This window comes from Protopterus annectens, chromosome 8.part0 (genome assembly GCF_019279795.1).
Source record: "Protopterus annectens isolate FY-2018-M chromosome 8.part0, PAN1.0, whole genome shotgun sequence".
In the NCBI taxonomy this organism is placed as follows: Eukaryota; Metazoa; Chordata; order Ceratodontiformes; family Protopteridae; genus Protopterus; species Protopterus annectens.
Genome location: NC_056741.1, coordinates 915,165,229 through 915,191,485, shown reverse-complemented (window position 1 = coordinate 915,191,485; position 26,257 = coordinate 915,165,229). Strand labels below are relative to the sequence as shown.

At 45.3% G+C, this 26,257-nt stretch overlaps 1 protein-coding gene across 1 annotated transcript in view; it reads left to right on the top strand.

The window, feature by feature from the left end:
* LIN37 (lin-37 DREAM MuvB core complex component) overlaps window positions 1–26,257 on the top strand; it is a gene marked incomplete in the record, with an annotated part of 817,002 nt that overhangs the window by 203,722 nt on the left and 587,023 nt on the right. The window contains 2 exon segments of the mRNA XM_044080439.1: window positions 3,816–3,891; window positions 12,357–12,407. Of these exon segments, the coding sequence (XP_043936374.1) occupies window positions 3,816–3,891; window positions 12,357–12,407 (127 nt within the window).

Below are 26,257 nucleotides of genomic sequence, written 5' to 3'. Positions count from 1 at the left end.
TGCTCCCACATCAAAAACAGGGACTGGTAAGCCACCCACTTATGGAAAAAGTTCATGATGACTTATCAGTTATCCTTCCCAGCTCTACCCAATTACTTGTGCCCCTAGGATGAAAACATGCCCTTCATGCAAAAAACTGGATCTCCATTACTTAGAACCTGATGGGTCCTAAACATTGTATCCCAGGTGTACAAATTCTTCCATTCACTGCCAACCCCAAGCTGGTTTCCAGACCTTCCTCCAAACCAGTGGGCAGAGGCTCAAAAGCAAGTACTTTCCCTGCTCAATTTCAGAGCTATTCAACCTGTTCCACTAGAACAAAGGGGTCAGGGTTTCTACTCCAGACTTTTCCAGGTGCCCAGAAATGAGGGCTTCTTGGCAGCCAATCCTGGATCTATCAATTCTCAACACCTTTCTGGTGATTCCAAAGTTCAAGATGCTCACCCTGCAATAGCTTCTCCCTATGCTAGCCAAGGATGCCTGGTTAGTCACTCTAGACTTAAAAGAAGCTTATCTGCACATCCCCATAAGGGAGTCCTGCAGAAAATATCTACGTTTCAGGGCAGGCTGTATGCAGTATCAGTTCTCTGCACTTCTCTTTGGCTTATCTACTGCACCCAGAGTATTCACAAAGTGCCTGGCTCCATCCATTGCATACTGCAGGCAGAGAAATATCCAAATTTTCCCATACTTGGATGACTGATTCAGGCAGGCAGTCAGGAATTCCTACTTCAGCACCTGGCATTTGTAAAAAGCCTTCTCACTTCATTGGAGTGCACCATCAATGAAAATAAATCATTACTGGTGCCCAGTCAAAAGATTGTGTCTAAGCTGGACCACTAAGAGATGCTAGCTGTACAGAATGCTCTGACAGAAAGATATTGTTCTTGAAATCCGTCTTAAGGGAAGGGCATTGCAGTGCCCTCCTTACCTCTAATGGATTATTACCTAGCAGAGCTACTCCACACAGAGGAGGGTCCTCCCTCTCCATTAAGATTTCATGCTTCTCTCAGCTCATCATAATACAATATAATACTGAGCTCTCACCCTCCTCACTCTCATCAAACAATTCTTAGGGGGGCTAACAACAGGCCCCCCCCCCCAGCACAGCACCCCCCCCTGCCTGACTAACTACTTACTAAAAAGCTCTCTCCTCCTTCCTCTTGAACCTGCTGCCTCGGCAGAGGTAGACAGCCTTGCTTGGCCTTTCTTTTTAGCCAAGAAGAGTGTCTGTCTCAGTTGAAGCACTGAGTTACAGGCACTACCATTATATTCATGCTTCATTATTTTCCATTTTCTTCCAGGGTTTCCCACCCACTAAACATATCCTTGGTTTTAAATGTGGCTCCCAACCAATCCTAAACCTTGCCAACCTTCTTCCAACCCCTCACCCTTCCTCCTAGGAAAAGGGAAAAAAGCAGATTTCCAGACTACTCAGGACTACTCAGACTTTCAGAAAGCTGACCAGCTAAGCTCAGAAAAGCTAGCCAGCTAGCTGCTAGTCAGCAGAGAGACAGAGGATTTCATCAAATAAATAACAATTTCCAATTGGATATTTAGCACCATTGCATCATTTTGCTACAAAGACCCATGGAAAAATCCTACCCCAGGGGGATCAGACCCCCACACCTCTTTCCTTTCCACCCCCTACAGGACATTCTGAGTCCCATATGGACATTCTGTGAGCTTCACCCTGAGTTTCTGTACACACCTTCACCAACCATTACCACTACCTATCTTTTGTAAATCCAGGGCTGGATTTGCTACACTAGACTTACTAAGACCTACTAGCCAGCCCAACTCGCCTCCACCCACTGCCCCCCTTGGTTCCTCACCAAAGTGAGATGACAGCTGCAACAGTAGAACACACGACAGTAGAAAGAGTTAGTTGTGTACATAAATGTAGATGTGTTGTGGTCCTGTTTCCCTCCTCCCATCTCCATCCCCTTGCCTATCTTTTCTCTTTGGCTATTCTTTTCTCATCTTCCTAATGGCATTGGTATTTATTCCTTTTGGCATTGGTCCCACCTTATTATGTTTGTCCATATACTAACTTCCTGTTTGGGGGCTCACTAAGGGGGGATGAAATTTTATGCTCTGACTGATATTTTATAGCGAGCCATGGAAGAAGCGACAGCATCCAAGCGAAGCAGTGAAGCATGCATCCATTGCAGAATAATACTGAGGGCAACCTGACCTGCAACAGACGATACAGTGAAATACATACAGTTATGATAACATAAAACACACACATAATAGTAATGGCTATGTACTTTCCTTAGTATTTACAATAATGTAAATGTGTTATAATGGCTTATGAAGTCCACTGTGTTAGGGGTTTAGGGTTGGATTTTGATGATTGATTTGAGTGAATTTTGTTGTTGTGATCTTCATTGTTACAGATTGAATGTTGTAATGTTGTGTAAGAATTCATATGTTTTCATTCATAGTGTCATGTCATAAAGGCATTATGTTTTCATTCATAGTGTTAAGTGTAATGCTGACATATGAATAGGTCCTTGTGATATTTGCCAGTAAGTGCCTTTGTGATGTAACTGATGCTGTGGAGGTCCATAGTGCCTTATTTTAACTTTTATTGAAAGTACGGAATGATAATTCTAGGTAGAGAAGGTTAAATAGTGGGTGTGAAAGGTTGTAAAAGTAAAAAGATGAATTAAATAGGAGGAAGGAGTAATGCAAGGTAATTCTGTTACAATTCAAAATGGATAGCGATATGAGTATGTGAGTGCTTGACAATATGTAATATTGTTGGTGTGAGAATGACCGTAGGATTTACATTTATGTTATGTGCCTCTGTATTTTTGAAGTATGTTTTTTGTATATGATATGAACTGTTTACAGCATATATATTACCCAAATTAGTTCATGGGAACATTGTGTATGTTAATAAGTGGTTCCATAATTTAAAAGTAAAACGTTTTTGTTAAAGGTTGGGATGTTAGTCTGTTCTATCATTTGTGCTTAAGAAATATGTTAATGTGACTACATTCAAGAGTCAAACAGTTTTGTGAGTAATGAAAAGTGTAGGCTATATGATGTACAATACAAGTTCCTTGGCTTTTCTTTTAGAAACTTGAGCTTAGAAGCCAGTTAACATTGAATAATAACTTCCCAGTGAACGTATACATGGGATTACTTATAATTTATACAGTATTAAATAGAGTAAAAATGTAAAAGAAAAAATGTAAATTTAAATTACAGCTTTTAACCTGACTGACAGGTTCTATTATTATATGGTATGGCTTATAATGTATTCTCCACTCCATAATTCACTACTAGTTTGCTGCATTTAATTACTAATGCAAACCTGTGTTCAGCACTTGTTAATTTTAATTGTGTTAATATTTGGTGACAAATTTTGTATGTTTTCTGCAAATAAATTGATTACTTGTTTTTAATACTTCACTTTAGAATGTCAGGCGAAGGAAGCAGATTCTACATTTCAGTAGACTCCTGTGTTGCATTAGATTTAAAGGTTTACTGTTTGAGTAGTGTGTTTTGATATCTGAATAAAACTGCCGACAGTCCAGAGGCTAGAGTACTTCTTGGCACTTGATTTATTTTTAAACTTCAGGTTGTTTATCTGAATAAACATGCTTTGCCACAGATTCACTCATACTAAGTATTTAATATTGGTTTGGTTTGTTTAATTCTGTTTTGTAAATTACATTAAAACTTTTGCTAATCTTTGTCTTTGCTGTAGTTATGTAAAACATAAATGAAGTATTTTTAGCAGTTTTGCTGAATAGATTCCCTGCTAATGAACTTCAATTTTTTTCCAATTGTATTCCTAGACTTTGAGACAGCAAGTGCTCGAAATCGTCTGGAGGCAGTGCTACAAGGCCTTGTTGAAAAAAATGATGTTGAAAGGTCAGAAATAGTTTTTATACATCTACTATTATTCAAGTAATGATGTACTTAATTGGGTGCACTGCCAAAGTAGTCCTCACATAGTGAATGTTGTAAAGGTGAGATGCAAGAACGTCGTTGATACTGCATGATTGCCTGTCAAGAGACACTTGGCAGATGTGGGTTCGGAGCCAATCCTCGGCTCTGACTCGGCCGCTTAGAAAGCCTGAAAACATCTGATTGGCTTGTGGCTAATAGGTATCCCATGATGCATGCGCGCATTCCCCAGATCTCGTTTGCCGCATCTTCAGTCGGAAGCTTCTTTTGGTTGGCCGTGGCTAAGTGATTTAGCTTTTTATTATTCTGATTGTTAGAAATTTTTTAACTTCTTGTGAAGTGCTTTTCTTATTGCTGTTAGCCTTATTGTGATAACCGATTTTGTCAATTTAACCAGACTTGACTTTTTCCTGGATTTGACTTTTTCTGCTATAAAAGTTTGGGCCTGTTGGCCTTTTTTGTGTGTGTTCCCGTGAGTGTGTGCGTTTTACTAAACCGTTTTACTTAGCGGTATTAGTCTGTTTCCCTTTCCTTTACACTAGGTTCGTTTAAGTTAGAAAACCTAGTAAAACTTCCCTTGGTTGGTTGTTGTGAGAAATAGGGCTAGAGCTGTTTTAAGTTAGAGGATCTAGTTCCTCTCGTTGAGCGAGTGTGTTGCTTTTTCTCTTCAATCGCCTATTGAGACTGCCATTATGTCTAAGGAACATAAAGAGCATAAACAGTCAGAATTTAAAAAGTGTACTAAATGCTCTCAAAAAATGTCCATCACTGATGGACATAGTGTCTGTGTGTACTGTTTAGGGGCCATACATCTTCAAGAGACTTGTCTCTTTTGCCATTCCTTTAGTCCTAGAGTGATCCAGGAACAGAAGAATAAATTGATTCTAAAAGGATTGTTAAAACCTTCTTTCGAGGAAGACCTAGCCAGCTCATCCTCCTCTGCTGGGTCGCATTCTTCCAGTGAAGATAAGGGCAAGACTTCCAAAAGGCCTTCTCCAGCCTCAACTTCTGTCTCTGAACCTCCACAGAAGTTACCTAAATTGGAGATGGTCTCTGTCTCTTCGGCTCCACTGTCCTCCCCTACTTTAAAATCACCTATATTACAGAGAGCGAGGTCTCCAACACTGTCCTCCAAAACCTCCAGGAGCTTTTCTGAAGAAGACAACGAGAGAGTGGTGCTCAGACTCCTTAAGTTGTCGTCCTTGCCAAAATTTTTATCAGCTCCAACCACTTCTGTCTCTGAGCTGACTCCTGTTACCGACCCTGCTCATTTTCCTCCTCTAACTCAGATTGGGCCTTTGGAGCCAATGCTGTCGGTACTGACTATTGTGGTGTCCTTGGCTCCAGCACCCCGGGTGGTTGTCTCGGAGCCGAGCCCCGCTCCAATACTGTCGGCGCTGTTCGAAGTGTCTAGGGTCCAAAGCTCTTCGGTCGGGCCTGAGGGGGACACTTGGAACCGAACCTGTTCGGTGCCTAGTCTTCCTCTTGGTGCGTCGGCCCGAGTGAGCTCGGACCCTACATCATTCTCTGAGCCGATTCCTTTGGAGCCATCGGCACCTACACTCTCCTCTGAGTCGGGGTGTCATTCGGAGCCAGAGGAATCTGTTTTTGTGAAGATGAGGAGCATGTTGGATAGTTCATCTGTACCACGTAGGAATACCAATGCTATACTCCCTCAAGGGCCAACTACGGTCTCAGCATCCTCTCTCCCCTGAGATGGTAGAGACTCTCAGCCTCAGGACCCCCGTTTGGGTGGTCCCTGATCTTCCGAGACCTCCCCAGAAGACCCCACTGAGGAGCCCCCTCGGAAGAAGTCATGTAAGAGGAAGCATGTAGACTCCCCTGATGAGTCTGTCACATCTGACACTGACCTCGAGTTGGAGGGGTCCCCTAAGTCGTCCTCTGAAGATGTCTCCTTTGCAGACATTTTGGAGATCCTCCGGCAGAGAGGTGGCTGGCCCACCGTTACCCCTTCCGATGAGGAGTCAGTGTACCTGAAAGCTTTTGGGTCTCAACCCTCAGCTTCATGGGTGTCCCCTCCATTTCATGAATTGCTAGATCTCATGAGTTAGAAGGCATGGCAGACTCCCGATGCCGTGGAACTGGTCCCCCGGAGGCAGAATAAATTTCTCTCCTCCCCTAAGGACAAAGAGTTTTTATCTAAGGGTTTACCTGCTGATGCCATGGTGGTGGCGGCGACCACTAAGAAGGAGCTAGCAGAGACTACTTCTTCTATCCATCCACCTAACAAGGAATCCCGAACGGGAAGCATATCTTCTCTTCAGTGGATTTTATACTCAGATCACTGAACTATCTATCACATTTTACGAGACTTCAGAGAGATCTCCTAAAGGAGTTAGGAGATACTCTTCAAGGTACCTCGACCGAAGCAGTCCCATCTACAGTACAGTGCCTACTCAGTTGACTACCCTCACATCTATTGTTAACTCCTCCATGCGGCTGATCTCATATGCAGCTGATGGTGCGAGTAGGGCGGCGGGTTGAGGAGTCTCATTAAGGAGACATTCCTGGTTGCGTCTGTGCAACTTTGCTGAGCCTTTCAAGTCTACATTCACCAATGATTCCGTGGACGGATCCTCTCTTTTTGGACCCAAGGTAAAAGATACCCTCACCAGGTGTGAGCAGGAAGGAAAGATTCCCTCTGCCGTGGGAGTCCATTTTACCATTCCTTCTAGACCTTACCCCAAAGGTCAGAAGAGCGGCAAAATGTGGTTCAAGAAATCACCGAGACCTTTCTAGGACACACAAGGTGATTCCTCCTTCAGAGGCAGGGGAGGAGGAAATAATAGTAGACGTCGCCCTAGAGGCAGGGGCGGCCCACAAAATCAGGGAGGTCGTGATTCCTTTCGTGACCGTCCCTATCAGCATTCCTGATGTGGATCCCGACTGTGCGTCTCTGGAGCCGGTCGGGTGTCGCCTGTCCTTGTACCAAGAAGCCTGGCTAAATCTCATTCGAGACAAGTGGGTACAAAACATCATTACCAGAGGTTACTCTATACCCTTTTCCCATCCTCCATGCCCTCCCAAAAGGATCCCAGATGTACCACCCAATCACAGGGATCAAGCGGCTATAGAGATAGAAAAGCTGCTATTAAAAAGAGCCATCCAAAAGGTCCCAACAGACCAGACAGGATTCGGAACATACTCCAGGTTCTTTTTAGTTCCAAAAAGAACAGGGGACTGGAGACCCATCCTAGACCTCAGCAGGTTAAACAAGCATGTAAAGAAGTCCCAAGTTCCTAATGGTCACTCTACAATCCATACTTCCTTTGTTGGGGAGAGACAGCTGGATGTGCTCAATAGATCTCCAGGATGCCTACTACCACATAAGGATGGACAAAGCATCAAGGATCTACCTACGCTTCTGGCTGGGAGCCAATCATTACCAGTTTCGGGTGCTGCCCTTTGGTATCACCACAGCACCCCGGGTGTTCACCAAGTGCATGGCAGTAGTCACAGCTCATTTGCGGCTTCAGGGAATCCAAGTCTTTCCATACCTGGACGATTGGCTCCTGACCGCCACCACCAGGCATCCCCTAATTCAATCAAGGGATTCCACAATCAAGCTCTGTTCCCAGTTGGGAATCTCGATAAACTGTGAAAAATCCTCTTTTTTGCCCACTCAGTCTATAACTTTTATAGGAGCAAACATAGATACGGTCGAGATGTCAACCAGACTGCCTGCAGACAGAATACAGAATCTCGTGCAACAAATTTACAGAATACTTCCCCTTCAAAGTGTCAAAGCGAAGGTGGTGTTGCAGCATCTCGGGACTATGGCGTCAACCATAACCTTTGGTACCTTTAGCAAGACTACATATGAGAATACTCCAATGGCTCCTGTCATCCCAGTGGTCGTTTCAACAGTTACCCCTACATCATCAGATCATGATTACAGATTCTTGCAAAAAGGACCTACGTTGGTGGATTTAGCCAGGTCATCTTACCACAGGGACCCCCTTTGTACCGCACCAACCCGTTGCCACTGTGACCACGGATGCCTCTCAGATAGGGTGGGGCGGGCATTATCTTGGCAGGTCTGTCTTAAGGCACATGGCAAAAACAGGAGGCCCATCTGCATATCAATGTCCTAGAGATGAGGGCGGTGCTTCTAGCGTTGCAAGCATTTCACAACCTTCTCCCTCTAGGGACAATAACTATCCAGGCTGACAACATGTCTGTGTCTGGTATCTAAACAAACAAGGGGGAACCAGATCATACCCCTTATGTCGAGAGGCCATGCGAGTTTGGGATTGGGCGATTTCTTCCCAACGCTTTCTCATTGCAACGCATATCCCGGGGACTTCCAACGTAATAGCGGACAAGCTAAGCAGGGCAATTTTGTTACCACATGAATGGTCCTTGAACCAGATAATAGCCAGTATGATCCTTCACAAGTGGGGACAACCCTGCTGCGACCTCTTTGCCAGTCCCATCAACACCAAATGCAGCACCTTTTTCTCTCTCATCCCCCCCCCCCCCCAGGGGAGTCTCCAAGAAATGCACTAGTCTACAATTGGCCCCCGGGACTCCTTTATGCCTTTCCTCCTTTTCCACTCATCCCCATGATCCTCATCACCCCTTAGTGGCCTCGTCGGATTTGGTTCCCTTTTCTTGGGCCTCACCTGTTGGACTGCCCATGGATGCTGGACCCAGTGCCAGACCTCCTGACGCACGTCAGGTTCTCTTCACCCCAGTCTCCACACTCTCAAACTGACAGCATGGCTGCTCCAGTTCCATCACTAGTCAGGCTTCATGATTTGTCTCCAGCTGTAACTCATATTATTACCTCTTCTCATAAGCCTTCGACCAGAAAATTGTATCATAGTAAATGGAAGAGGTTTTCCATATGGGCACACAATAGAGAAGTTGATCCATTTACAGCTCCCATTACTTTTGTTCTAGAGTTTCTTTCTGAACTCTTTCACCAAGGTTTAGCAGCTGCTACACTCCGAGTTCAACTAGCAGCAATATCTAATTTTCATGTGGGGATTAATGATTCCAGTCTTATGTCTCACAAACTGTGCAAAACCTTTCTTAAGGGTTCCATGATGTTAAGACCTCCTGTAAAAGACCCCATTCCACCTTGGGACCTGAATTTAGTTCTGTCTAGACTTACTCTGCCACTCTTTGAGCCAGCCCATAGTTGTCAGTTGAAGTTTCTGTCTTGGAAGACTCTTTTTTTCTGGTAGCAATAACCTCAGCCAGGCAAGTTTCTGAATTACAAGCTCTGTCTGTTAAACCTCCATACTTAATTTTTCACAAAGATAGGGTCTCTCTCTGGACCAAGCCTTCCTTTATTCCTAAAGTCTGTTCTCATTTTCACTTAAACCAAACAATCGAATTGCCAGTGTTCTTCCCTAATCACTCCAACAAAGCAGAGTATACATTCCACCAATTGGATGTACACAGGCAACTACGTTTCTATATCCACCGGACCAAGGAATTTAGAAAATCAGAACATCTGTTTATTTCCTTTGCTGAGGCGAGAATGGGCATGCCAGTTTCCAAGGTTACACTTTCGAACTGGATCTCTAGTTGTATTTCCTTTATTTACAGTTCTCAAGGAAAGGAGTTACCCTTTAAAGTTAAAGCGCATTCCATCAGGTCCTTCTCTACTTCTGCTGCTTTCCAAGCCAGGACACCTATTGATAATATTTGTGCAGCAGCAACATGGGCTACCCCTCATACCTTCATTTCCCATTATAAATTGGATTTAACTTCCAGGGGTAGAGCTTCGTCTGGTTCCACGGTACTCAGGAGTATCTTCCAGTGAGCCACCCATTCAAGATGCTAGGGACGCTGTCCCACATGTAATAATGGAGGCGAGATAGGACTACATAACATAAAGAAGTTATGTACTCACCATAACGTTCCATGTATGTAGTCCATCTCGCCGAACATTATTACGAACCCACCCACCAGCCCCCTTCCTGGAGGATCTGGATACAATTTTTTCCCTTTCTATAGTGTTTTTTTTGCCACAAGGGCTCCTTTTATTGCAGTTTATTCTTCTGGACTTTTGTTCCTTTTTCATGTCTGATTCTGGTATACTAGTAGCAAACAAGATCTGGGGAATGTGCGCATGCATCATGGGATACCTATTAGCCATGGGCCAATCAGAAGTTTTCAGGCTTTCTAAGCGGAGTCGGAGCCGAGGATCGGCTCTGAACCCACATGTAATACTGTTCGGCGAGATGGGCTACATACCTGGAACGTTATGTTGAGGACATAACTTCTTTTTAAGCACAATGATGTACTTACGTGTGTTACATAGTTTTTCATTTGCTTTGTGTTACTGGAGGTAAGTGCAGTATTTTTTTCTCTCTGCCTTAACTATCCGGTTCTCTCCCTGCTTTACAGACTCATTTGTTCATCTTTGACTCTTCTAGCAGCTGCAGATCATGGTGGGAGTTGAGCAGAGATGAGCTGCTATCACCAAGTGGTGGATCATCTTCAATGTTGTCTTGCCTGCCCCACCACCTTTTGACAGGCTAGGTTCTACTATGAAACTTTGAATGGCAAAACCCTAGGCATCAAAAATGCTGAAAACTAATGCCTGTAACTCACGACAAAGCAAAATGTAAGTTTTTTTTGTTTTTCTTTTGTTTTTTTTGTAGGGGCTGCCACCCCCATAATGCTGGCCACACTCCTTGAGTTTGCATACCAAGTGAACTGCAGCTATGATTTCTTCCTTTTTTTATTTCCCAAGGGAAAATAGCAATCAGCATTGTGTTCCTCTGTGCCTTGTGCTTTGGGTAATTGACGATCAAGGAATTGAACCTTGACCATCTATAGATACATCAACTGGCTAAATCTGTTCTAACCATGTTGTTTTGAACCTTTGGATAGATGAATTCTTCCACACACCTCAGTGCCCTGCCAGAAAGCATGTATTCATTTTCTGGATTAATATTCTCTGGGTCCCTATGCTCAAAGCTGCACTTCTGGTTTTTGCTATAGAAAGAAATAGCCAGGGAATTGTTATGGCTAGGCTTGTATAGGCCCTAGGGCTGATAGCCTAGTACCAACCTATGAACCTATGGTATTTCTCTGGAGAAAATAGCAAAAATTATGTCCCTGTGTTGGTAAGCTGTCTTAATCCATTCACTTACAGCTTTTCATGGCTGGTTTCACTGACACATAGGTCACGGCCAGGTTGGCTGGAGTTTAGACAGGGCTGCATTCCTCTGTTTGAAGGAGCCATTTTGCATTATTTAATAGCTGATCAAGAATACAGTTTTCACTTCACCAGTGAACTTGAGATTCATTCATATGGAAATCATACATATTTTGCATGTGAAATGGTACAGTGAAATCTAGTTTGATATACAAGATTGTAAGGTGTACAAAATTTTGTTCCTTGATAGCTTGATTGATCTTTCCCCTTCATTTCATAGGTAAATAATAGGCAATCTGCAGAATAGCAAACCTAGCCAGTAATCAGAAGTTGGAATCAAACCCTGCATGTTGCATCTCTAATGGAAAGACCTTAACCATTATGGCACCCCCTAATGGCTTAGTCCATTATTTTGTGGTAGATGAGATTATTCTATTCACAAAGAGCCTAGGTTAAATTCTACGGGAAATGTTCAGTTGTGGTTGCCATTCGTGTAGTATACAATATCTTGCATAGCGTTATGGCCAATATGCCCTCAGTAAAGAATTATAAAACAGAATTTGTCTATAAAGTAAGTTTGTGTTGGCACAGAGGTGTGAAGCCTTTACTGTGGCCCACAAGACCCAATTTGATTTGCAGCCCAGACACTGAAGGAAACAATTATTGAACGTAGGAAAGGTGAAATGATGCTTGCTTGCCTTTTCTAGAGGGATGTGCTGGGGGCACTCATACTAGTCAGACCACCAGACAAATGAAAGACATGGTATAATGTAGATGGGTGTGTTTCACTCCCATTGCCATTGTATTATCAGCATGATATAATCCCAGTATGTTAAAGGGAGTTTGAGGTTAAGTGCAAAATTCCATTGTGAAAGCTGTTGTGCGTTGAATTACCACCTAGCCTTTTCTAATTTAGTGGATCATGGTGACTCCTAATGCCTGGAACCTTCATGTGAGGTCTCTTCCAGAAGGAGGGGCCGCTAACACAGGTCACAGAATGGGGAGTGGGCATTGTTTTAGGAAAAAAGTATCAGGAAGCTGGACATGTGGGAGGCCCAAAGCTATCACTGGTAGTGTGGTAAATAAATGAAACGTGGGATGCACCTTGCCTGACAAATCTTTGTGTGGAGGGGAGCTTCAGCATTTCGGGCTGTAGACTGTTTCTTGAATTAGGTGTAGGCATCCTTGCAGCACACCCTGGAACCGTCACAGATACACAAACGCATGCATGCACAGATGTATATTTTCATCAAATTTCTTACATTATCCTATATTTTTCTTTTCACAGGGAGCATATGGAAGATGATCCTGGTAAAACAATTTCTGACTCTCATAATAAGTAAGTAATTTTTTTTTGTTAAATATTTTATAAATTTAGAGTGACTTTTGTTTTCAGTAGGTGCACTAGCAGATGTTCAGTAAATCACAGTTGCAGTAGCTTGAGCTATATGGGATGCATTCTGCCAAAGATCTAATGACCGGCCTGCTTCCAAAGCTGTACAGCACCTTACACACACACACACACACACACACACACACACACACACACACACACACACACACACACACACGTGTGCGCACGCACACACACCCTCTCTTAGGATGCCAAGCTCTCAGAACTTTCTTGGCATCTTAGGGCACTGTCTGCTACATCATATAGGGGTTAACGGTCTGCTAGTGCTTTTCTAAAAGTGGCAAATAAGTACCCTTTTGGGAATACTTTACATTTTTTTGTGAGGAAAATTTTATTTCTTAAATTTTGTTGTTGTGTTTTCAGTGGTCATCACTTAAACCTTTTACTTCAGACTTTGTTTTTTAGTTGGGAGGAAAGAGCATGATACTAAGGCTCTGCTACCCGATTGTCAGACACCTTTTTCAGTAGAAAGATGTTCCTGAGTCCTGGCACCTCAGATGTTCCCTTTACCTTACTGATTCATTGGAAAGAAATATACAAGAGGCTTTGGCCTTGACAAAGGCTTCCTCTTTATCTGGGCCATGTGTGAATGACTCCATTATGACCACATCAGATTCCTTTGCCCACTCATCAGTTTCTTTCAGTCCCTGCCCTGTAGTGCTGTTGCTTGAGAAGTCTCTAAGGATAGAGACAAACAAGTCCTCTTTGGGCAAGGGAGAACCTCTCTTTTTGCATTGGGGAGGGAGCAGATGATGTTCCTTTTGTGCAGCTGCTCAGAGGAGCTTGATTCCCATGGAAAGGACTCTTTTCTTCAGGACTCACTTTTTTTTCCTCAGTAGGGTCCCCAGGAAAAATAAATAGAACACTATGCATTTTTCTTCCTCTGTGGCCCCATCACCTAAGATGGACAAGGATTGGCTGGGTTTGCTGAAGACTTTTCAACCATTACATTCCGAGCATTTCCTTCCTTTTGCAAAAGAAAATATTTCCCTCTCTCTCAGATTCTGATTCTCAGTCAGAGGGACAGGAATTGGATTTGGCCTGTGTTTCTCAAGTTCCTACTCCACTGAATGGGTAATTTGACCCTGAGGAAAGTTTTTTTTTTTTTCTTTCTTTCTTTCTTTAGACTCCCCCCTGAAGAGTTGATAACGTCTTCACTGTAGCAATAGTAATTTCACTTGGAACAAAAAGAAATACAAGAGTCCCAGCATATAGGTACTGTGATTTCCTATGGGTGGATGTCCATCAACCTATATCTGTTTTTCCTGTTTTGACCACCTTAGAAGATGCTTTTCTTGCAGCGAGTAATTTAGCTAACCATCTGCTTCCTTGAGTAGCTGTGTAAGGCTACCCAAACCCACAACTTTCTTTTTTCAAACTCTAGATAAGACCCTCTAGTAATTTCCCAGATAAAACCATTTTCTGCCTGACACCTTATTACATCTAACCCTATCCCATCTGACAAGCACATGAAAGCCTTTGATAGGTTTAGGAAGAAAGTATACTACTTCACTTTAGCCTTCAGAATAGTGAATTGTCAGGCTTGCATGTCTTAAAGGGGCACTATCTCAGATTTTTTGCTAGAGGAGTTTGTTTACATTCGAGTTCTGTGTGTGTCACATGTTCACTCAGGGGCAGGGTTTTTAAAGAGCCTTGTTAGCATACTGCAGGTCAGATTACACAAACTCTCAGTGGGGGATGGTAGGACGTGCTAAGACCTTGCAGTTGATTTCCTTTTGTTTTTTCCTTCCCCCACCCAGGGACAATTAGGTTTGCTGAATGACTAGGATGTTATGTGATCCTATCTCGCCTACATTCTGACTGATGGGTTCGGAGCCGATCCCTCAGCTCCGACTCGGCACGCTTATGCCAAAGAGCGAAGTCTCTTATTGGCTGAGCTTACTATATCCCAGGATGCACCACTACCAGTCCCCCAGATCTCGTTTGCCGCTAACCTGCGAAGACGTGGTCTCGAGCTGGCTGAGCTGAGTAGTTATTTTTAACTAACTTTCTGTCAGTTTTTGCTGTTTTTCTCTCAAAAAAGCTGTTTTAACAGCTATTCTTACCATTTGTTGTGTGATTGGTTGGATTGTTGTAGAATTTTGTTGTGTGATTGGGTTGAGTTTGACAGGCCCCCCTTCATCTAGGGCCTTCCCGGTTAATCAACCCTTCTATATCTACATATAGTAAACAGGCTTTAAATTCTTTGTAGCTGTTTGTTCTTACAGGGTTTTCAAAGTCCCTGTCATTAGCGAGTGATAACTGTAAGCCTATACTTAGGGGTGTCTCCAGTAATTGTATTTTTTTCCAGTCAGATTACTGAAATTCTCCCCATAATGTCTCAGAATCCTAGGCCTTCGGCTTTAAAAATGTGTAAAATGTAGTTTCAAAATGTCCATCACGGACGATCACTCGCTCTGTGTGTATTGCTTAGGGGCAAAACATTTACAGGAATCATGTAGCGTATGTCACGCTTTTTCCTCAAGGGTCCTCCAGGAGAGGAAAAATAAATTAATTCTTAAGGGATTAATTAAACCTTCTTTTGAAGAAGCCTTGGCTTCCTCTCCTTCTCCGGCCAAAGAAAAGGCGTCGGTTCCGACCAGTCCGTCGGATCCGACCGCTAAGAAACATAGGCAGGCCTCTCCTTCGGCTCCAAGGACTTCGGAGCCGAGGTCGGAACGGTCTGCCTCGATGCCACCAGTATCGACTCCTCTGGCTTCGGAGCCGATGGCTGGGGCATCGAGGCGGGTCACCTTCGGCTCCACTGCTCGGAGCCGACAAAGGGTCGCCCGCCAGACACTTCCTCCTCGGCGAAGTCCACCTCGGCACCGATGGAATCTGGTGTGTATTCCTCGGCGCCGATACTCATCGAGTCGCCGAGCGGTCCCCTAGCCCTTTGGGGCCGTTGGAGAGGCCGTCTCGAACCCGTTCTGTTTCCTCTCGGTCTTCGAGGATGTCAGATTCTGATATAGACAGGGTGCTCCAAAGACTGTTCCAGTCCCCAGTCTTCCAAAAATTTGTTTCGTTCCGACCCAGTTGGCTTCGAACCGATGACCTTGGCCCACCCATTGCCATTCCTCCTCCGACTGCTTGGCTCCGTCGGAGCAGGTGCTGTTGGAGCCGGTGGAGATCTCAGGGTCGGCACCGACCCTTACTTCCAACCCGGCCTTCGGGTCCGAGTTTGGTACGCGGACTTCTTCGGCTGGACCCGGGGTGATGTTTGGGACCTATGCTTGGTTCCGAGCCTCCCCTCGGTGCTTGACTGCGGGACTTCCGTCGGCTATCACGGCTCGGGACCGGACACTCCCAGGATTCTGGGGTCCGGCTTTCAGAGCCATGAGGAGTGCCTTGGCCAAGTCCTCTTGCCATCTCCCGGCTTTACCGGCACCTTCCCTAGGCGTGGAGACTGGGTCTTTGGCAGTTCCCTGTCCGTAGTCAGCGGAGCCCGGGCCTGAGGTTACCCCAGTGGGGTTCCCCTCCTCCTGAGGGTTCTTCTGAGTTGTCTTCGAGGAACCCCAAGGAAGAGATCGTGCAAGAGGAAGCACGTGGACTCCCCCGAGTCTATTACTTCAGACACTGATCTGGATGATGCAGAGGGGTCCCCGAAGTCGTCCTCGGATGATGTCTCATTTGCAGACATCTTAGAGATCCTCAAACAACGAGGCGGCTGGATATCCAAACCCCTCTGCTGACGAGTCAGTGCTCCTCAAGGCCTTTGGGGCTCAGCCCTCCGCCTCCTGGGTGTCTCCGCCCTTCGACGAGCTTCTGGATTTAGTTTGTCGAAGGGCGTGGGAACATCCAGATACCGTGGAACCAGTCCCTTCTCGTCCAAATAAATTTTTGTCTGCTCCCCGGGAGAAGGAGTTGCTCACTAAAGGCGTGGCTGTAGATGCCATGGTGGTGGCATCTGCTACACAACAGGGCGTGGGAGAGGCTTCAACGTCCGTCCATCCTCCTAATAAGATGGCTAGGAGTATGGACAGGTAATGCGGCGCACCCTGACTTCAGCGGCCTTTACGTTAAGGTCTCTGAATTATTTGGCACATTTTACCAGGCTTCAGAGGGATCTGGTCAAGGAGTTGTCAGATTCCCTCTCGGGTAACCTACCTGAGCAGCTAGCCCAGTCGGTTAGCTCTCAGTTGGCTATCCTTACGTCAATTTCTAACTCGTCCATGAGGCTCATTTCCTATGCGGCGAAGGCGGGTAGAGCGGCAGGCACAGGCGTGGCTCTGAGACAAGCCTGGCTCCGCTTGTGTCAGTTCGGAGGCCTTCAAGTCTTCCTTCGCCGACGCTCCCTTTGATGGGTCCTCCTTGTTTGGACCCAAGGTTAAAGACACCCTTACCGCTGTGAGCAAGAGGGAAAAACTTTATCTGCCGTGGGTGCCGTTATTCCACTCCCTTCGGCCTTACCCCAAGGCTAAAGGAGGGAAAATGTGGTTCCGCAAATCTCAAAGTTTTTCTCTCAACAGCAGGAAGATTCCCCTTCCAGAGGCAGAGGACGGGAAATTTTTCAGGGAGCGCCGTCCCAGAGGCGGCAGAGGCCCGCAATTCTGGAGACCGCGAGTCCTTTCGTGGCTCTTCAGCCTCCCACACGTCATGAGGGATTGCCCGGCTGTGCTGCTCGAGCCAGTCGGGTGTCGTTGCCAAGCACCTAAAAGCCTGGGAGTCAATCACTCAGGACAGATGGGTGCTTCGGATCATTGCCGGAGGTTACACCATCCCATTCACATACTCCCCCACTGTCCAAAAGAATCCCGGACCCACCACCCAGTCAAAGGGAAATGGCAGCCGCAGAAGCTTTAAAGCTGCTAGAAAAAGGAGTCATCCAACCGGTCCCCACAGACCAGATCGGATCAGGAAATTACTCCAGGTTCTTTTAGTGCCAAAAAGACAGGGGACCTGAGACCAATATTGGATCTCAGCAGACTGAACCAATCCGTCCACGAAATCCAAATTCGAATGGTCACGTTACAATCCATTCTCGCACTGTTGGAGAAGGATGTTTGGATGTGCTCCATAGACCTCAAGGGCGCCTATTATCACATACCGATACATCAGGCGTCCAGGAGGTATCTGCGCTTCAGCCTGGGAGTCAGTCATTACCAATTTTGCGCTCTGCCCTTTGGTCTCACCACAGCCCCCAGGGTGTTCACCAAGTGTTTGGCAGTAGTGACGGCTCACCTGAGAAGTCTTGGATTCCAAGTGTTTCCCTATCTGGACGACTGGCTCCTGACTGCCACCACCAGGCATCTACTAATGGACAACCTCAAAGCCACCATCTCCTGGGTGTTACCCTGGGATTACATTCAATTGGTCAAAGTGTGTCTTGCTGCCCTCTCAGCATAAGGTTCATAGGAGCAGAGATAGACTCAAGATTGATCACAGCGTCTTTCTTCCTGCCGAAAGGATCCAAACTTTACAGGGCCAAGTTCAAGCTCTAATCTCGAGATCCAAAGCCCCAGCCAGGATGGTTCTACAAGTTCTAGGCTCAATGTCTGCCACGGTTCTTTTAGTTCCTCTGGCAAGATTGCACATGAGGATTCTTCAGTGGCTATTGTCAACACAATGGTCCTTTCAGGATCTTCCCCTCAATCATCACATCATGATTACGGAAATATGCAAAAGGGACCTTCGCTGGTGGCTTCAGACATCCAATTTGGATCAAGGAAACCCCTTTGTTCTTCCCTCTCCAGTGGTTACCCTGACGACAGATGCCTCCCAGATAGGGTGGGGGCCATTGTCTGGGCAGGCTAGTTCAGGGCTCCTGGCTTCCAGACGAAGCTCTTCTCCACATCAACGTGTTGGAGATGAGGGCTGTACTTCTATCCCTACAGGCCTTACACGAGTTTCTTCCTCAGGGCATCATCGCCATCCACACAGACAACATGTCGGTGGTCTGGTATCTGAACAAACAAGGAGGGACCAGATCGTACCCCTTTGCAGAGAGGCCATGAGAGTGTGGGAATGCTGTAGCTACCAACCGCTTCTTGGTAGCGACCCACATCCCGGAAGGTCAAATATATTGGCAGACAAATTGAGCAGGACAATTCTCTCTCCTCACGAGTGGTCTCTAAACCACACAGTAGCAGCTCAGGTTTTCAGGAGATGGGGGCCGTGCTGCGACCTATTTGCAACTCCACTAAACACCAAGTGCCAAAGGTTCTTCTCCTTGATCCCACATCAGGGGTACCAGCTATGGATGCTCTAGCACAACCTTGGCCAACAGGGCTACTTTATGCCTTTCCTCCAATTCCACTTCTCCCCAAAGTTATTCAAAAGCTTCTCAATTGGGGTCCTCAATGATACTGATTGCCCCATACTGGCCTCGTCAGGTATGGTTTCCTTACCTGAAGAAGCATGCGTGGACGATCCGTGGACTTTAGACCTAATTCGGCCTTGCTAATCCATCAGTTGGGACATCGGCATCAGTCCCTTCAATCTTTGAAATTGACAGCTTGGCTCCTCCACTTCCGACTTTAGTTAGAAAGCACACATTAGACCCGGAAGTTGTTCACATTTTATCTTCGCCCACAAACCCACCACTAACAAATTGTACCTCAGTAAGTGGAAGAGGTTTGCTATCTGGGCTCAACTCAAGGGCTTAGACCCTATCTCTGCTCCTGTCCCAGAGGTTTTGAAATTCTTAACATCCCTGTTTAATCAAGGATCTTCTGTCTCAACTATTAAAGTCCAACTAGCGGCTATCTCTAAATTCCACGAATCCATGGATCCTCCTTTGATGAGCAACAGACTATGCAAAACTTTCATTAAAGGTGCGAGCCTATTAAGACCCCCAATTTTTCATCCTGCACCTCCGTGGGATCTTGATTTGGTGCTTCGTGCATTAACATCTTCCCCTTCGAACCGGCTGCTACATGTGAGTTAAAATATCTGTCTTGGAAAACTGCCTTCTTAGTTGCAATTACTTCTGCAAGAAGGGTTTCAGAGCTTCAAGCCCTGTCTATTAAGCCACCGTACTTGATTTTCCACAAGGATAGAGTTTCACTTAGGCCAAATCCATCCTTTGTCCCAAAGGTCTGTTCTAGTTTCTGTCTCCAACAATCTCTGGAGCTACCAGTTTTCTTCCCAAAATTCTCCAATGAAGCAGAATACACTCTCCATAAATTGGATGTTCACAGGCAATTACGCTTCTATTTAGACAGGACTCAGCAACTTCGTAAGTCAGACCAGTTGTTTGTGTCCTTCTCAGATAATAAATTGGGCCAAACCATCACAAAAGCTACTATCTCCAAATGGATCAGAGATTGTATAACTCAGGCTTATTCTTCTTCGAATAAGCAACTTACAACATCCATCAAAGCTCATTCTACCAGGGCTATGGCTACTTCTATAGCTTTTCATTCCAAGCTCGCTATATCGGAAATTTGTGCTGCGGCTACTTGGTCCAATCCGCACACTTTCATTTCCCACTACAAATTGGATGTGGCATCTAGAGGACGAGCTTCATTTGGTTCCACGGTACTCAGGAGTGTTTTCCAGTGAGCCACCCAGGATTCAGGTGCTAGGGCGCTGTCCCATCAGTCAGAATGTAGGCGAGATAGGATCACATAACATCTTTTAGTTATGTACTCACCATAACTTCAGATGTTTGGGATCCATCTCGCCACATTCCTAAAACCACCCTCCTTCCCCTGCCTTGGAGATCAGAAGAGATTGAACGGTTTTGAGTTCTACTGTTTATCTTGTTTCATCTGACGATGTTATATAAGCAAGGCGTGCATGTGTGCATGTATGCGGACAAACTAGATCTGGGGGACTGGTAGTGGTGCATCCTGGGATATAGTAAGCTCAGCCAATAAGAGACTTCGCTCTTTGGCATAAGCGTGCCGAGTCGGAGCCGAGGGATCGGCTCCGAACCCATCAGTCAGAATGTAGGCGAGATGGATCCCAAACATCTGAAGTTATGGTGAGTACATAACTAAAAGTTTTACTTAGCTAGAGATGCTCTCTTGCAAAACTGTTTCTAATTATTCAAGCCTTGGCAGTAGCCTGTTTGTTTCATGTTTGTTTCTACAAATCTTTTCCCCTCCACTGGTAATTATTTTCATATGGTCTGTATTCATGTAGGTACACTTTTATAATTATACAGATTTTCCCCCATTTTGCAGCACAGCATTGCTTTGGACAGTTGTGCATTGCAAAGAAACATGTTGAGTAGCAAATCTCTGCAGCTTTGGGCATGAATCTAATCACTGTTCTAAAAGTATTTTCTCATTAGCTGATGCTGCATGTGGTCCTTCAGAAATCACACCATAGCTATCTGTGTAATACTGATTCTATCCTACTGAATTTCTTTTCTCACTTTTTCTACCATTCGTTGTGGTAAAATGTTTTGAGCTTTCACACCTTTCCTGAATGTTTGTCTGAAGTACAGTTAGTTTACACTGACCTAGCATTTGAAAGTTGAGGTAAATGCAGTCTACATTTCCCAATATACTTTTCAGTACCATTTCCAGTATATTACAGTGGGTAATTAGAGGGGGTACTTTTTTACTAAGGCAGTAAGAATTAAGTTCCGCAACCAAAATGTCATACCCTCGATTACCCTATATTTTCACAAGTTATAGTTGCTATTCTTCTATCTATGCATGTAACACAGAATCTGTTTATATCCATGTGGTTTGAAAATAGCCTCTACATGTTTTACTGACAGAGTTGCAGTTCAAGGCATTCTTGAATATCTATAAATTCTGTATTTACTACAGATGTGATATACAGGTCTTTTACTGAAAACATGTATGCAGTGCACATAACTATTTTAGAAGTATACATCAAGGTTACTACTATAATTGTCTTCATTTCTCCAAGGGTTCCCTGTTGTGGCTGAATTGCATTGCTGACCAGACTACTTACCCAGTTACCAATACGGAGATAAATCCCACAACTAAGCAAATGAGTGTCTGAGTACATGTTTATTTTGGTTTACTATCAGATGGTCGACATTGCTGTGGCCGAAAGTGCAAATATCCGAAAAAATTATTCGGAAAGCACAACATCGACCACAATAAATGTTGAACAGAGCATTTCAGTGAAGTCGAATGTCGAAACATTCATCTTCACTGAAACGTTCCGAACACCTAACCAATTTTCACACCCCCCTACTTTATATATTCTAACTCCGAGATCGCACTGCAGTGAAGGAAAGGGTACATTTCCAGATCCCCACTGTAGTGCGATCTGCACTGCAATGTCGGAGCTGACAATAGTGGCCGTTCGCCCTTGTTATCTTCAACAATGTGGTGACCATCAAAACATTTCCGGGAAATTAATTTCGAACATATTTCGATCGTCTAAATGATGATCGAATATGTGATTGTAAACAGTTTATTTTATGTATGTATGTAATATATATACAATGAAAAAAGTAATGTAGTTCCTGGTACCCAAAGAACAGCACTGTAGAAAGTAGATTCAAGTCCCTGGGGATTGGGTAATTTTCCCTTTTCCTTACTGTAGTACAGTCTCAGAGTTGGAATATATAATTAACGCGGTTGTGGGGTGCAGGGGGGCTTGCCTGCAAAACATTTGTAGGACATCACTGGACATCAAGGTAAGTTGGGTAATGTCGATAATGTTGAATTTGAATTATCAACATTACCACTTTCGTTGTTGTGAGTGACCCGTTTTCATTGTTTTTTCACTTTCTGCCTTTTTTTTGTTATTACTCTAAGAACGGTCTTTCAGAATTTTGAGAGTAAACAAACACAGACACACACACACACACACATATATATATATATATATATATGTGTGTGTGTGTGTGTGTGTGTTTGTGCGTATGGAATTTGATACATTCTGGTATAATCAATAAGCTATGCAAACTAAATGTAAACTCTCAGGTTACCTGCTAGATGACAAACTGACAGACTAAGTAATGGTCATACACAAGTCTATTAGAGGGGAGGCATGCTCTCTTCAAAAAAGTGTATTCACCTGTGATATCCCCCCGTAATCAATTTCAAGCACCGCTTGTCTTTGGTATTTACTTTACCACTGTCAAAGCTGACATCAAGAACTTGTAGTGTCGCTAGCTCACTGTCTCACTTCCACATTTTTCAGAAGGAACTAGAATGCACCAATAAGTGGTGCCTGGAGCACATGCTAAAACTATATGCCAAGAAATGCACCACTAGCACTATGTCTTTATCCAAAACTGACTGCGCCATTACGGACCCGAGCACTTTCACTGACTATTAGTTATCCTTTGACAGTTATGTATCCACAAATGTTAGGAGATAGTGTGTAATGACCCCTTTGTTATGTACTTGTCTAAGCACATGACCCAGCGTGAGAGACTGCATTGTTTTCTCATTACAATAAACAAGGGTATGTATTTCTTGCAGTTTCTCTTTTCTGTTTTACTGTACACTCCAGAAAGGTAATCTCTGCCAGACCTAAATAGCCTAAACAGATCTGGTCCACTATCACCAGCTGCACATTTGCAGAACTAGTAACATCCTAAACACCTGTTCAAGAGCACTTATCTTCCACCAAAACATAAACCTCGCCTGCTGGCAAGATAGCTATATATCCCACAGAATCCCTGTTAACAGAATAGATTTTTTTGGATATAATGCAAAGTGGCTCCCTGACCCCATTTAAGCATAACCTAGATGGATGAATGGGCAATTGTAAATACAGCCTTGGTATTGTCTCTGAATCTGTCACTGAAAGGGGCATACCTCTTAACTCTCCAGATTTTTGCCTTGTAATTTTGGTCTGTTTCTCATTAAATTGTGGATGTTATGTAGTCCTATCTCACCTACATTTTTACCCATGGGTTTGGAGCCGAATATCAGCTCCGACTCGGCCGATTTTACTAGCTCAAAGTCTTTCATTGGCTGGGCTAAGCAGGTATCCCATGGCGCACTGCTCTATATCCCCAGATCTCGTTTGCCGCTCGTGTAGCTTGGACGTGGTCTCGCTTGGCTGTGGCCAAGTACCTTCTTTTTCTTGTGTTAAGAAAAGTTTGGATTTCTATCAAAAGCTATTTTCATAGCTAGTTGTCTTAAGTTTGCTTGAGTTGGTATAGTTTGTCAAAATATTGTGGTTGTGTGATTGTTGTGTGGTATCCCACTGACTGTTCCCTCGGGCTAGGCCCATTTCAGTTAGAGGGCCTAGTTCTCCTCTGTTGTCTTCTGTGTGAGTACGGTCCAGACTGTTTAACTTGGAGGTTTGGGCTTCTGTTTCCTTGTGCTTTGTCTTTTCTAGTTCAGAGTTTGTTTTTTTCTTTTTGTGTGCGTTTGGTCACTGGTTTAGTGTTGGTTACTTTAGAGCTGTTCCCGCCTTTATAGAGTGAACGCCTGTGCATTGTTTCAGACTTGGTTGCATTGTGGGCGTAGTAGTTAAGATGTCTAAAGATACCAGAAAACACAAACCTTCGGGTTTTAAGAAGTGCTCTAAATGTGGGTACAAAATGTCCATTACCGATGGGCATTCCATTTGTGTCTACTGCTTAGGAGCCATCCATCTGCAGGAATCCTGCAGTTTTTGTCATGCATTTAGCCCTAGAGTTCTCCAAGAGAGAAAGAATAAGCTAATCTTAAAGGGACTATTAAAACCCTCCTTTGAAGAGGCTATGGATTCGTCTTCCAGTGGTAAGTCAAAATCTGGCAAGTCTAAAAAGAGATCTCCGGCTCCGTCAGCCTCATCGTAGCACCCTGAGAAAATCTCAAAAACTACATCGACCTCCTCGGCTCTACTGTCCTTGGGGCCGCAGGAAGGATCGATATTGACGGAACCAGCGTCGGCTCCAATTGTATTGGAACCTCCTGGGAGCCGATCGCCCAGTCTTAGACCAGCTTAGACGGAGAGGAAATCTCATTCTCCATCCCTGTCCTCCAAATCCTCCAGAACCCTTTCGGATGTGGATGTTGATAGGGTGGTTCAGAAGCTCCTTCAGTCACCGGTTTTGGCAAAATAGTTTTCAGCTCTGACCCAGTCGGCCCCCTAGCTCCGACCCAGTCTTTGATCATTCCTCCTCCGAGCGCATCTCTGTCTTCAGAGCCGGAGTGTTCTGCGCCGCGTGATGTTTCTAGACCGGCTCCGATGCCCCATTCGGCTCTATCTGTACCGGCATCAGCTCTGACCCCGTCGGCTCCGTCCTCTGGGTTCGGGACACGGGATTCTTCGCTCTGGCCTGAGGGGGGCATCTCTGGGCTTATTTCAGTTCCGAGCCTCCCTCTCGGTGCATCGGCTCGGGGAACTCCGATTCCCATCATGGCCTCGGACACTGGTCGCTCCTCGGATTCGGGGAGGCCGGCCTTCGAGGCTATGCAGACCGCGCTGGCCAGATCGTCAGTTACATCAGGTGGGTCGGTCACTCTGTCCCCCACCACCCCAGTGAGAGCTTCTGATCACCACCTATCCATGGACAGCAGAGCACCAGGGCCTAAGGATACCCCCATGAGTGGTCCCCAAATTTCTGAGGGTCCCTCAGAGTTCGTGCCTGAGGAGCCCCCCAGAAAGAAAGCGTGCAAGAAGAAGCACATAGACTCCCAGGATGAGTCTCTCACCGCTGATACTGACTTCGAGGAATCGGAGGGGTCCCCCAAATCATCTTCTGATGATGTTTCCTTCTCCGATATCCTGGAGATACTGAAACAAAGAGGCGACTGGCCTTCCAAAGCCCCTTCCGAGGAGGAGTCAGTATTCCTTAAGGCATTTGATGCTCAGCCCTCCACCTCCTGGGTGTCTCCACCCTTCGACAAACTCCTTGACCTGATCTGTCGAAGAGTGTGGGAGAACCCTGATTCTGTGGAGCCCATGCCCAGGCGTCCCAACAAGTTTCTTTCCACCCCCCAGGGCAAAGAGTTTCTGTCTAAAGGAGTCCCTGTAGATGCCATGGTGGTGGCGGCAGCCACTCAGAAGGAAGTAGCAGAGTCTTCTTCATCCGTCCATCCTCCTAACAATGAGACTAGGACCGTGGATCGGTACGGGAAGCGTACCCTCTCGTCAGCGACTTTTACATTACAGTCCCTGAATTATCTGTCTCATTTCACTCTGCTCCAGAGAGATCTCCTCAAAGAGTTAGGGGATACTCTTGTGGGTAACATCCCTGAGGCGGTGGCTCAGACAGTTAACGCCCAGGTCTCTACCCTCAACTCCATTGTTAACTCATCCATGCGGCTCATTTCGTATGCAGCCAAGAGAGCGAGTAGGGCAGCAAGCTCAGGGGTTGCCCTTAGAAGGCAAGCCTGGCTGCGCCTGTGTCACTTTGCGGAGGCCTTCAAGTCTTCCTTCAATGACGCCCCCTTTGATGGTTCCTCTTTATTTGGGACCAAAGTGAAAGACACCCTCACCAGGTGCGAGCAAGAGGGAAAGACCCTGTCTGCTGTAGGCTTTTGTTTTTCCCTTCCTTCTAGGCCTTATCCCAAGGCCCAGTGGGGGGGGGGATGTGGTTCAAGAAATCACAGAGGTTTTTTCCTGCAGCACAAGGTGAACCCCCCCTCCAGAGGCAGGGGAGGGTTACTCAGGGAGACATCGCCCCAGAGGCAGTGGGGGCCTCCACAATTTGGGAGACCGCAACTCCTTTCGTGGCTCTCCATACTCTCGTTCCTGAGGGTGTGCCCAACTGTGCTTATCCGGAGCCAGTCGGGGGTCGAATTTCCTTTTATCCAGAAGCCTGGGAAAGCATTACCCAGGACCGATGGGTATTACGGATAATCTCCAGATGTTACCTCATTCCATTCTCATCAGAACCCCTGCCGATCAGAAAAATCCCAGACGTACCACCCAGTCAAAGGGATCAAGCA